The sequence below is a fragment of the Neolamprologus multifasciatus genome, chromosome 16 (assembly GCF_963576455.1).
Source record: "Neolamprologus multifasciatus chromosome 16, fNeoMul1.2, whole genome shotgun sequence".
Classification (NCBI taxonomy): domain Eukaryota; kingdom Metazoa; phylum Chordata; class Actinopteri; order Cichliformes; family Cichlidae; genus Neolamprologus; species Neolamprologus multifasciatus.
In genome coordinates, this window is record NC_140454.1 from 20,346,959 (window position 1) to 20,360,060 (window position 13,102).

At 37.6% G+C, this 13,102-nt stretch overlaps 2 protein-coding genes across 2 annotated transcripts; both read left to right on the forward strand.

Annotated features, from left to right (window-relative positions):
• Window positions 1-43: 43 nt before the first annotated feature.
• Window positions 44-9,699, forward strand: fap (fibroblast activation protein, alpha). The gene is made up of 26 exons (XM_085135051.1): window positions 44-751; window positions 947-1,031; window positions 1,264-1,353; window positions 1,465-1,559; window positions 1,675-1,749; window positions 1,902-1,954; window positions 2,084-2,156; window positions 2,318-2,441; window positions 2,518-2,672; window positions 2,817-2,914; window positions 3,020-3,149; window positions 3,235-3,273; window positions 3,363-3,461; window positions 3,562-3,632; window positions 3,726-3,779; window positions 3,872-3,996; window positions 4,161-4,205; window positions 5,394-5,492; window positions 5,805-5,874; window positions 5,957-6,151; window positions 6,327-6,381; window positions 6,474-6,573; window positions 8,567-8,625; window positions 8,708-8,780; window positions 8,958-9,031; window positions 9,229-9,699. The coding sequence occupies exons 1-26, from the start codon at window positions 749-751 to the stop codon at window positions 9,328-9,330; spliced, it is 2,241 nt and encodes a 746-aa protein (XP_084991177.1). The 5' UTR covers window positions 44-748; the 3' UTR covers window positions 9,331-9,699.
• A 201-nt stretch (window positions 9,700-9,900) lies between these two features.
• On the forward strand, window positions 9,901-12,713 carry gcgb (glucagon b). The gene is made up of 4 exons (XM_085135053.1): window positions 9,901-10,278; window positions 10,386-10,491; window positions 11,039-11,194; window positions 11,453-12,713. Exons 1-4 carry the CDS (start codon window positions 10,200-10,202, stop codon window positions 11,562-11,564), a joined length of 453 nt encoding a protein of 150 aa, XP_084991179.1. The 5' UTR covers window positions 9,901-10,199; the 3' UTR covers window positions 11,565-12,713.
• Window positions 12,714-13,102: the final 389 nt, after the last annotated feature.

The following is a 13,102-nucleotide window of genomic DNA, read 5'->3' on the forward strand; positions in this document are numbered from 1 at the left end:
GTCTGTGATAGCCCCTCAGAGCCCACCTGTCACACACGCACACAAACAGGCGCTGTGGATTTTCCATTAAATCCACAGGTTAGTGAGTCACTACGATTGAGAAAGCACTGCTATTCCTAAAAGCCTCTTTTAAGCTTGTTTGCGCAGACATATATATTACCTGCTTGATCACATTGTCTGGATATACAAGCAGGAAACTTGTGTGATCCAAAAGTATTACAAAACTGACTGCCCTTCTCATTTTTATCCCATTTTTCCTCTTTATGCTCATATTTAAATAATAAATCAACAACATTTGAAAAAAAATACTTCATTGTGTACCCTAAGTGAAAAGTCACGTAAATATTTTTTTACACTTCATGGTTAAAGTATATTGATGTAGATACACAAAAAAACCTGCTTTTCCAGCTGCCCTGTTTTGTTGCGTGAATACTTTACGCCCATGGTGAAGAAGCCACTTCCTAATACCAGCAACTTGTGCGCTCTTTCAAAGTTGGGCAGCAGACTTCGAGGAGGCATCTCTGTCGACTGGTCTCAGAAATGCAGCGAGGAGAGAAGGAAACCTTCGACTAAAGCGGGACGGAGCTCCGTTTTCTCATGCGGCTGCATTAGTTTAAAGTTACCTTTGCAAGCGTACGGTTATGTTAACTAAGCTGCATGTTCCAAGAAGTGACTGTAAACTTCACGCCAGCTGCCTTTGAGGAATATTTTAAAAAACCAAGAGCTTCACGGCGACTTCATCTGGACCATGGTCAGTAATCGATTTGCCATCAGTACTGGGGGGGAAACAAAGAAAATATGTGTAAAAGCATGGCTACTTACTGTGACAGTGTGAAGCTCACCGTGGGACTAATGAGTTACTAAAGGAGAACCTGCAGCGTCAGCTTCTTGTTGTGTGCTTTCAGAGGATTTTTATAGGCTGCCACTTTTGTGTCACCTTTCGCAGGGCTGCAGTAACAAGGTGATGTGGGGGGTGATAGGGGCGGCTGTCGTCATCACGTTAATAACCATTCCAGCAGTTATTTACAACAGTAAGTTAGAGCCTTGGCCCGTGAGTCGCTTTTCTTTTCTTTCTTTTCAAAAAGCAACTACAGATGCTGCTTCAAAGCAGACTTCTTTCTGTGTTTGCGCATTTCCTATTTGTTTGCTTTATTCAAACAACGAAGTTGTAAATGCGCAAAAAATGGTCGTCCCATATTTTGGAGTGTTGGTATCGTTACATGCAAGTTAAATAAATAATGCAGCACATGTGTATCATTTCAGAATCTGGTGGTAACAAAAGACCCTTTTCTCTTGATGACTACTTTAATGACACCCTTAGATGGAGAGCCTACAATTTGTATTGGATATCAGGTATCACTGTCAGTCACTTAACCTCTGCTATACCTTCTGATTTTGGTAGCATTAATCTCCACCTTCGATGCAAACTTCTTGGAAGCTTATCTATTATCCTTGTTCCTGCAGATAAGGAGTATTTGCATAAAGCAAGAGACGGGAATGTCTTTCTCCACAATGCTGAAACAAAGGAGGAGTCGCTGTATTTGAACAATTCAACCTTTGTAATATATTTGTACTTTAAAATATATACTGTCACGCATGTTAAATACCATGTATATTAGTATATGCTGAATTCTGCAACACATCCGTAAGTTCATGCAGTCATTTTTATTTCAGGCCCAAGTTGAAGCCACAGATTATTTGCTGTCAGGTGATTATAAATACATCGCCTTTGAAAGCAACTACACAAAGGTGAGGTGTTAAAGTTCACCTAGTTACGTTTCTATCTTTTTTGTATTTTTGAAGAAAAAAAACATTTTTTATTTTATTGTTTTATTTATTATTATTTCTATAATTCTGTTAATGAAAAACCTGCAAATGAAAGTGTCGTTAAAATCCTACAGAAATGGAGACACTCATTCAATGCCTCATATTCGATCTATGACAGGGAGAGTTCGTAAGTAGCTGTTTTTTGTGAGTTTTATTAATAAATTTTAGTTCCCACCCCAAATGTATCATCTGTAAAAATTTATTCATCAGTTGGTACATTACCATCACGCCTATATGTGTTCATATTTCATCGTAGAACTTTTGTCACGCCTGCAAATCTTCCACGTGTTGTGCAGTACTTTACCTGGGCACCAACCGGAAACAAATATGTAAGCGCTCACCATGTACTTTTTGTCTCCAGTGAATAATGTTGCAAGTTGCAATTCGGTTTATCTGAATAAATATTTATTTATAATACTTGTGGCTTATTTCTGTTGCAATAAATGTGTAGCTGTATGTTTATGGTTGAAATCCACTTTTTTTTTTTCAGGCCTACATTTCAGACTTCAACATTTTTTTCAAATCCAATGTCAGTGCTGATGAAGCTGTGCAACTGACACACAATGGGAAAAAGAATGAGATCCTTAACGGTGTCCCTGACTGGGTGTATGAGGGTAAGTGACATTACTATTATTTCTTTTTCAAAAGTGTGCATCTGTATGGGTTAATAAATTTGTCCAATAATTTCAGAGGAGGTGTTTGCATCGAATGGAGCAGTATGGTGGTCCTCAACCGGAAAGTTCTTGGCATATGCAGAGTTTAATAATACAGAAGTTCACAAAGTGGAGTTCTCTTGGTATGGATCTGAGCAATATCCTCAGACAGTGGCCATTCCATACCCAAAGGTGGGATTCTATAACTTTCAAACATGGAATTATGAGCAAAATATAACCTTCAATATCAATTTATCATTTTAAATTGTCAAAAATTGTCAGATCTCTTGTTATATATAATTATTTATCACAAATATTATATTTGTATTTGTATAGGCTGGATCACCCCTTACTGAGGTGAAACTTTTTGTTGTCGATACCACAAACCCATCCCACCGCACACAGGTGTTTGCGCCCGCTTCTGTTTCTTCTGGGTCTGTATATTATTTAGCACATGTGTAACCATTTACCGGAAAATGCGATGCCTTCATGGTCTGTCTTATGTGAAAACCTTTTCTCCTTCTGTCGCGTTTACTCAGTGATCACATCTTGTGCTCGGTGACCTGGGTTACAGATATACGCGTTGCAGTGCAGTGGCTCACAAGAAGACAGAATTATGTGGTTGTACAGATCTATGATTTTGATGGAAGTCGCTGGACAGAAAAACAGGTAGCTGTGACTTCTCTGCTGAGGAAATCGTCTTGATGGCCATGCTCTGCTAATTAACTGCAACTGATGTCTTTACTATCTATAGAAATTCGAGCAAACCAGCAAGACTGGATGGGTGGGCCATGTAAGTTTACTGACTAAGATTACTGATATAATTCTTTAAAACCTTACTTTGATGTATCACTATAACGTATTACTTTGTTTTTTCCTTAGTACGTGCCCTTGCCTCTTTTCTTTGCTGAAGATAAGCTCAGTTTCTACAAAGTGATGAGTGACACTAATGGCTACAAACACATTCATTATGTGAAAGATGTAAGTGTTGCCAGTTTTCTTTATGCAGAATGTGTTGCACAGTCATATCAATCATGTGTTTAGATTTTAGTGACTTACTAAAGGAAGCTCTTTAATTAAGGGCAAAGCAACCCCTGTTACCTCTGGAAAGTGGGAAGTTATCTACATAAGCAAATTAACTAAAGATGCCATGTGAGTGATGAATCCATACGTTTATAGGGAAACTGTATAAATCTATAAAAAGTAAGAATATAAAGACCTGGTGTGTGAAATTCCTTTCTACAGATATTTTGTGAGTAATGAGCATGGAGGAATACCTGTACAGAGAAACCTCTACAAGTAAGGAATTATTCTCACCTGTCCTCTTTTTTTTACCAGTTAAAATCTATATGTAAATAATTATACAGGTGACGTGCTGTTTTTTTCATCAGGGTTATGATTGGAAGCAGCCCTTCTGCCCCCCAGTGTCTCACCTGCAACCTGCGTAAGGACAGGTGTCAGTACAACTCAGGTTACTTCAGCTTTGACGCCTCTTACTACCGAATGGACTGCTACGGTCAGTTACCCATTCACATTTTCTCTTACTGTAAGCAATAACTCACCGATTTGGGGTAGTGAACATCTGTGAACACTAATCCTTGCTGAAGGCATGCAGACGATTTGATGTGTAATCCACTTCTATTTGTGTGTATCCTGTTTGTTTGTTTTTTCTTTAACCAGGACCTGGATTCCCCCTGTACACACTCATGGACAGCAAGGGCTCAGGTGCAGATTCATATAACCCAAACACATTGTTAAATGACTCATTGCACTCACATGGTATACTATTAAAGGATAAGGCTACTGTTTTTGAAGGTGGTCAAATAAGAAGAACCGATATAAATATTCCAGCAGAATTTTCTTGCTGTAGTTATTCCTTCTGTCCATACAAGCCATTCATATTTTGTGCTTCCAATGGAATTGATATGGGATCAGATCTCAAGGTAAAAGCGAGGTTTTAATAGTCCAGACAGATTTTAAGTATTTAAGATCTCCGTGTTTTTATCTACATTTGAAAACATTCTATAAAAAGTAGTTAATTTGGTCCTGAAAAAGCTGATAGCTGAAAGCTGAAAAGCTCATTTTTAAAGCCCTTTGATTTGATACGCTGTACCACTGAAAGCATATATGTAACTTCACATTAATTTTAGGCTGCAATAAATCTGTAAACCAGCACTAGGTGCTGTTTTGGTTTCATACAGCCAGTAGATCGAATACAGTGGCCCAAGTTCAAGTACTTTTGGCTGCTCTTTTACTTCCCAAGGATTCATGGCAGTAGATGGATCCACATATTTGATTAGACACAGATTTTACACCGGATTCCCTTCCTGACATAATCCTCCCATTTATCGAGGCTTGGGACCAGAACTGGGAGTAAATGGTAAATTGTAAATGGTAAATGGCCTGTATTTGTATAGCGCTTTTACTAGTCCCGCCTAGGGACCCCAAAGCGCTTTACACACCCAGTCATCCACCCATTCACACACACATTCACACACTGGTGGAGGCAAGCAACAGTTGTAGCCACAGCTGCCCTGGGGCAGACCGACAGAGTACACTAGCTTTCGCAACTCTAAGGGTGGGTTCGTGTCTCATCTCAGTTTTGGGAAGCTGTTGCATGTACAGAGAATGTGGTAATCATTGCACCATAAATGCTCTGATGAAGCATGAGTTTTGAATATTTTGTAACGCATTTGCTACATTAAGTTAGACGCAGAGTGGTCTAAACGCGTCACCTCAAGTGCAAAATAGGGAAGGTAATTCACGAAGCTCCCAGAAAAAAGAATAAACAGCAAATCAAAATGTTTCAGAGAAGTTAAGGTTCCTCAATGATGAACACTTTGAAGTATTCACCTTTATGTTTGTTTTATGGACACAACATTGCAGCTACTTTATTTATTTATTTGTTTTCAGAGCTTGCCGTTCTTCAAGACAATAAGGACCTGAAAAAGAGTTTGTCTGAATTCCAAATGCCAACAATGAAACATGGCACCTTAAAGATTGGAGGATTTGGTGAGAAATGCATGTTGAAAAATCAATTTTAGAAACTGTTGAAGACATATGGAAATCCTCTGCTTTGTGTTTGAATGTATGTCTAATGTGCTCTTTTTCACATGAGCCCACACGATGGTTCTTAGTAACAGCAACATTTTCAGCATAAACAATGGTGAATTACAACTAAGGTTGTATTGCCTGTTTTATGATTGTAAGTCAGTAAGTATATCAGCCATTGTATGTGCTGACCAGATGTTTTGTAATGACATCCTAGTATGTGAAACATCGTTTTCCATCTTCTTTCACAATTTCCTGTGTTTTTGCCAACAGATCTTTGGTATGAAATGATGTTACCACCCAATTTCAAGAATTCTAAAAAATATCCTCTTCTTATTGATGTGTGAGTGAGCAATATTCCAAATTGCATGTGACACCACTAACATTTACAGAAGTAAATTTACAGTGTTGCTCTCCTTGTGTAGTTATGGTGGTCCGTGCAGTCAGAGTGTGAACTATCGCTTCAAGCTGAACTGGGGCACGTACCTCTCCAGTTCACATGAGATCATCATTGCCAGCTTTGATGGAAGGGGAAGTGGTTACCAAGGGGATGAAATAATGCACTCAATCTATAGACACCTAGGGACATTTGAAGTGGAAGATCAAATAGCTGCTGTGAGGTAGGTCTGTCTAAACGTTCAATCACCTCTGTGATGAGTGTTGTTCTTCAGCTGTTGTATGAAGAAATTTAATCTTTGACATACATACAAAAGTCTTCATCTAGATAAATGCCTGGTGTAGTCTGGTTTAACAAATGTGTTTTGCCCCAGATAATAACTGATCTCCCTGTTACAGGAAATTCATTGACATGGGATTTATTGATGAAGGCAGAATAGCAATATGGGGCTGGGTAAGCTGTATTTTATCCTGCTTTTTTCTCTTTCTTTATCTCTATAATCACTTTACATGTTGCAATCTAATGCAATCTGTTCTGATCTTCAGTCATATGGTGGTTATGTTTCCTCAATGGCCTTGGGTGCTGGAACTGGACTCTTTAAGTGTGGAATTGCAGTAGCCCCAGTAGCCAAGTGGGACTATTATGGTGGGTGAACATGCATACATAGCCTATCATATACATACTCACCCACCACTTCATTAGGTACACCTTGCCAGAGTAGCTTGGATTCCCTTTTGCTTTCAAAACTGTCTCACCTTTTTGTGGCAAAGATTCAACAAGGTGCTGAAAACATTCCTCAGAGATTTTGGTCCGTATTGATAGGACAGCTTCACACAGCTGCTGCAAAATTGTTGGCATTCATAATGCAATTTGTTGGCATCTCCTGTTCCACCACATCTCAAAGGTGCTCTATTGGATTGAGATCTGGTGACTGTGGAGTGCATCTGAGTGAACTCAGTTAAGTTTTTAAAGAACTATTGCTAACAACTGCTGAAATAATGCTTTCTCCTGCTGGATGCAGCCATCAGAAGATGGGTACACTGTGAACATGGTCACCAACCATACTCAGGCAGGCAGTGGAATTTAAATGATGCCCAGTTGGTACTAAGAGGCCCAAAGTATGCCAAGAAAATATTTCCACCACATTACACTACCGCCTGAGCTGTTGATACAATGAAGGATCCAACTATGTTGCGTCAAATTCTGACCCTACCATCTGAATGTCAAACTACTAATCATGACTCACACCGGACCAAGCAGTATTTTCTTCTGTTGCCCACTTTTGTTGAGCCTTTGTGAATTGTAGCCTCAGTTTCTTGTTCTCAGCTGACAAAACTTGTAACCAATGTGGTCTTCTGCCACTGTAGCCCGTCTTCTTCAAGATTTGATGTGTTGTAAATTCAGTGCTCTTCTGTATATGTTTGTTGTAACAAGTGGCTATTTTAAAGCAGATTCTCATCAGATCTCTGTCATCAACAAGGCATTTTTTACCCTAAAAACTGCTGCTCACTGGATATTTTCTTTTTTTAGACAGTGCTCTATAAACCCTAGAGGTGGCTTTATGGGAAAATCCCAGCAGATCAACAGTTTCTGAAACACTCAGACAAGACTGTATGGTATCAACAACCATGCCATGTTCAAAGTCACTTTAATTTACCATCAATATCAGCATGTCATCTTAACAATGTCTGTATGCCTAAATGCGTGTGGTTGGGTTGAACGCAAGTGATTGGCCTATTTGTGCATCTGTGTTGATGAGCAGTTGAACACGTGTAACTATCAAAGTAGCTGGTCAGTGTAATTTTACAGGCTGCTTATTTTCTTGTATGGCCTTCACTTTACATAAGCTGTATTGTAACAGTGTTAGTGTCATGTTTGATCAATTACTTTTCTCCACATCTTCAGTGTGATTAATATTTACGTGCTGAATACAAGAACCTGCCTTATTTGTACAGGGAAGGCAGGAAAGGGCATTTTGATGCTGTATCCAAAATTGCTGGCTTGGGCAGTGAGTCACTGCCTTTTTTTCACTGCGAAGCTACTCAAAAGTCTTGAATATTCTAAATCTTGTTTTCATTACGACTTTAGTGAAGTCGTAATGAAAATGTTTGTAGAATAGTGCCTTCTCAACATCCTCCATCATGCACCAGATGATGCAGTATGCAAAGCATTCATTCTGATTATTCAGCTGACCCACCTAAAGACTGAAATATCATCTTAAGAAATATTTGGAGTGAAAATATATAAAGTCAGTAAAGTCCAAAAAAAAGTAACAGCATTTGAATTGATTTCAGTGTACATTCAGCAGAATAAGAGAGATGTGTTGTTTTTCTTGCCAAAACCCAACTGTGGTTAACCTCTATTACTCACAGTGCATCATTATTGTTGTTATTGAACACTGAGCTTCTGGCCTCATGTAGAGATAAAAACTAGGCTGGTGATTACACCTCTTTGTAAATCTACACTAGTAATTTTGACACATTCAGCCTTGAAAGTTGATGGAGTTCATCTTTAAGATTTCCTATAGCTTGTAATCATTCAATCTAAACTTTTCCTTCCCTATGTTAAATACGCATGATTTATTTTTGTGTTTCCATTGTATCCACTTTTGCGGTGTTAACTGAGTTTTCTTCCACAGATGCAGTTTACACTGAACGCTACATGGGCAAGCCAACTGAGAATTCCGACTCGTACAAAGTAAATATCATTCAGATTAGCTGTGTGGTGAAGTAAAGGCACATTTCTGCCTTGAGACTGTTGTAATTCTTTTATTTTCTAGAACTCCACAGTGACCTCCAGAGCAAAGAACTTCAAAAATGTTCAATATCTTTTGGTCCATGGCACAGCGGATGGTACGTTCTGTTATTTCTTTCAGTAATTTCTATTTCTGATAAGACCTGAACATGTGGTAGCCCGTTTTCTCAGAGGCGTTCCAGGTAACACAGTAAGCCATGCACAAATAGACTCTGTTTGCCTTGATAGAAACTTGAGCTTTCAGTCACGTAGTAAAAGCTCTGTCTTTCCCGTAGACAATGTCCATTTCCAGCAGGCTGCACAAATCTCCAAAGCTCTGGTGGATGCGCAAGTGGACTTCGAGGTGATGGTAAATATTAGCTCAGGGAAGTGAGGCTAATATTGGGAATGATGTTGTTGATGTAATGAAGATTTCAAATGGGAAAAAAAACATGGTCTATTATAAGCTAAATTAAATCTAAAATAAGTGTGATTTAAAATGTGCACGATGTTATCTGGAATTGACTTATAGTCTATGCACTAATCATATTCTGGTATTGCTTTCAGTGGTACACCGACAAGGACCATAGTCTCAGTGGATCAGCCTTTCATCATATATACAGGCACATGAGTCACTTCCTGCAGAAATGCCTCCTTAGTCCCAAATAGATGTGAAGGATGTAACAGCATTTGTAGGCAACAGTTGTTACTACAGTTTCTTTGTCTAATGCATTTTTAATGTGCTTTTTTTATTGTAATATTCTGAAAACCAGGTTGAACTAATGCAGCAAATGTTAGATTGCTCATTTAAATGAGCATCGGTATGTTGTGTGGAATTTTTGCAAAATATGTGATATGCAAAGATACAAGTCCTATCATGCATTTATAGTTTAAAAAAATTTATGTATGTGTGTGCGTGTGTGTGTATGTGTGATTATCATAGCATACATTAACTGCAATGCATTGCACTGATTTGTTGCAAAGTGGAGTCATTTGTGTTATAAGAATATTCAAATAAACTTTTTTCAACAATTAATTGATTCATTGCTTTTCTTTACATAAATGGTTCTTTTATTAGGCCAAAAGATTATTACTGATCTCCTTACTGTTCAAACATGCAAATTAAGATTAAAATAAAAACACCCAGTACTAGCAATATATAACATTAATGTGTGCTTTGAATTAAGTTTTATTATACAAATTATATAAATTGAGAAAAATATACAAGAATAATAGGAAACATTATATATCCAAAATGGCTAGCTGAGTTGAATTCAATCAAACACATACATGGGCATGGATTTATTTGTCAGGGTAGAGGTCATGTTTGATTTGGACTAAATAAAGCAACAGATTTCACCACCCAGCTGTTATTTTTTAAAAACCCAAAGTCAAATATATTCAGGGGAACAAGGCGGAAGCAGACTAATGGATTGAAAGTAACAGGTGATATGCTAAGGTTTCTGTGACGGTGAAGTCACCTGGGAGAGTGCTCCTCATCTCCCCTATATAAATGCTGAGCAGATCAAGAGGGGACCATGAAACAGCTTAAGAAGCCAGAGAGAAGAAGAGAAAACTGCCATCCCTCTCTCAAACGCTCAGCAGAAAGAACCACAGGTGAGACATTTTTGCAGCGCTATCTAAATGTAGAATATCTTGTTAAATTTTATTGAATGGATTTTTAACATCATTTTTTCCATAAATTTCTTTTTGTATTTTTTCAGAGGCTCAAACAATGAATAGTGCTCATTCTTTAGCCGGACTCCTGCTCCTCATCATCATTCAAAGCAGCTGGCAGGTTCCTGACCAGGACACAGACCGACACTCTATGTAAGACCAACTTTCAGTCATTTTACACTGCCTCAGACATTAGTAGTAGTAGTAGTAGTATTACTATTAATCTCATGTGCTGCATTAATGGAGCAGCTGTTGGCAAAATGAAAAAAATGATCCACAGTGTTGATAGCCCGTGTAATTTATAAAGTGTAATTTAAATCAAAATTTGATTAGCACACTTATTAATTAATAATAAATAATTATAAATGAATGTTTTTTTGCTTGAATTTAATGCTAAACAATGTTATATTGCTATTATATACCTATACCTATCTATCGTTCTGTCGATCGGTTGATCAGTCTATTGATTGATTGATTGATTGATTGATTGATTAATTGATTGATTGATTGATTGATTGATATAACTCCAGATTTCTGAGTAGTATGAAGTATATATGAGTAGTCATGGACATATGAGAAGAATGATGCAGAATAAAGAATAAAGAGTTAACTTGTAAGAAGCAGGGGACTCCAGGCTATTGCAATGGTGAGCGTACATTAGCTCTGTTCACTTATTTTTCATAATGCATCACTTTTTTAGGCTATTGACTGAAAACTCCATCCTCAACGAACCCATTGAGATCCAAAACATGAAGAGACATTCAGAGGGAACATTTTCCAATGACTACAGCAAATACCTGGAGACAAGAAGAGCACAAGACTTTGTCCAGTGGCTGAAGAACTCAAAAAGGAATGGGTGAGTGTCCCAGTTTTTTGTTTTTTGTTTTTCTAAAGACACAAATTTGTAAGTTTGTGCCTTTAAATTTGTAAAAGACAGTCTAAAGTCTAAATATAACTGCATTCCTTCTGTAGATTGCTTCTCTTGTTTCCGTTTGTGATTTTAACCTAAATCAAAATGATTCCAAGTCATGTTCAATGTACCCATGTGGATTTGGGGGTTTTTGGTCTGTCGCACCACAGTTACATGTGCAGCTATTGTGACTTCTTCACACAGGAGACGCCATGCAGACGGCACTTACACCAGCGATGTGAGTTCCTACCTGCAAGACCAGGCAGCCAAGGAGTTTGTGTCCTGGCTGAAGACTGGCCGAGGGAGAAGAGATTGAAGAGATCCAGCTTTTGCCATTTCCTAAAATAATGCAACCATTCTCACTGACTCTGTGCCATTATATGTTTTGCAGTCTGTACTAGACTTTTTTCTTGGTAAGATATTAAATGCCCTCACAAGAAGCCCTGTTGGCCTTAAATTGTTAAAGGAAATTTTGAAATGTGTCAGATATGTGTCAGATGTCTGATCAAGCGCTCATGACATGATTTATTTTTTTCACATTTCAGTTTTTTTTCTTCGTTTTTAAAATCACATTATTGGTTTGAACTTCAAGTTTATTAATTACATCTGTCAATAGTCTAATGCTTTTTTCTTATTATTCAGAAAAAAAATACATTTAGTTTTCAATAAAGAAATATGTACAATCCATGGCTTCCCTTTCTAAATAATTGAATCCAATGAGGTGGTTTAACAAGTCTTAGCATGAGGTCTAGAAGTCAGAGAATATATAAATATCATGCTTTAGACAAAAGATACACTCATTATTGGCCATCAAGAACAGAACAAAAGTTGTGTGGTCATTTGAATCAATATTCGCTGACTAGTAAATAAGTTACATATAAGCACGACATAACATTTTGGCCCAGTGATATTGTCACTGGCTAAAAGAAAATGTGATTTGATCGTTTGCATCACTGTCACCTTCGATTAATCCTTGTGTTTATGGAGGTAGAAGAAAAATCAATGAACACGTTACTCCAGAGGGAGAAATAAGCTGTGGTATTTTTTACCAGGTAAAATGATGATATGTCACCTGTCAGCTGTTCACTGGAGGAGGATTTTCAAGTAATGCTCAGACTGCACACCAAGGATGGTTATGCTAAATGAAAGAAAATCATGTCAATCACATAAGTACCTCGTTGGGAGAAATGACTGGGTCGACACTCTTGAGTTCCTCCTGGCACTGAGACAAAACAGTAATTTGCATGAGCCAGCAGCTTGACACCCTTTGGGATAGGCCACCTCTCTAAGCTGTCATCTGTAGCACATCAAACCATCTGTTGATTACAGTAATCCTCAGCCCATTCCAGTTTACTTGTGAGCCAAAATTTGTCAAGGTTAAAAACGGGCAAATGTTTTCAGCATCACTGACACTGGATATCTCTGCCCTATCCTTGAAAACCTACACTGGTTTTTACGTTTTTAGCTTCTATGTAAAGCTCATTGTTAAGAGCGTTGTGTTAGCATACAATAAAATGCATTAACACAAATGATCAAATGTGTTATATAAGTAAAATTGCCATTGGCATTTCAAATGAAAGCATTATGTGCAGCAAACTAATATTATCTATCGATCCTCTGACATCTTGTTAAATCAAGATATAGTATATATGTAAGTTTTTGAGTGTGTGTATGTATGGATATATGTGTATGTTTGTGCCTGTATACATGTATAGTACACATCAATATATGTGTAAATGTGTTTATATTTTTATATATGTATGTAAACAGACATGTTATTTTATTCCATAATATTGCCTCACGTGTTAATAATATGCTTTATTAGTACACTATAACCGAGGAAAAAGAATTTTG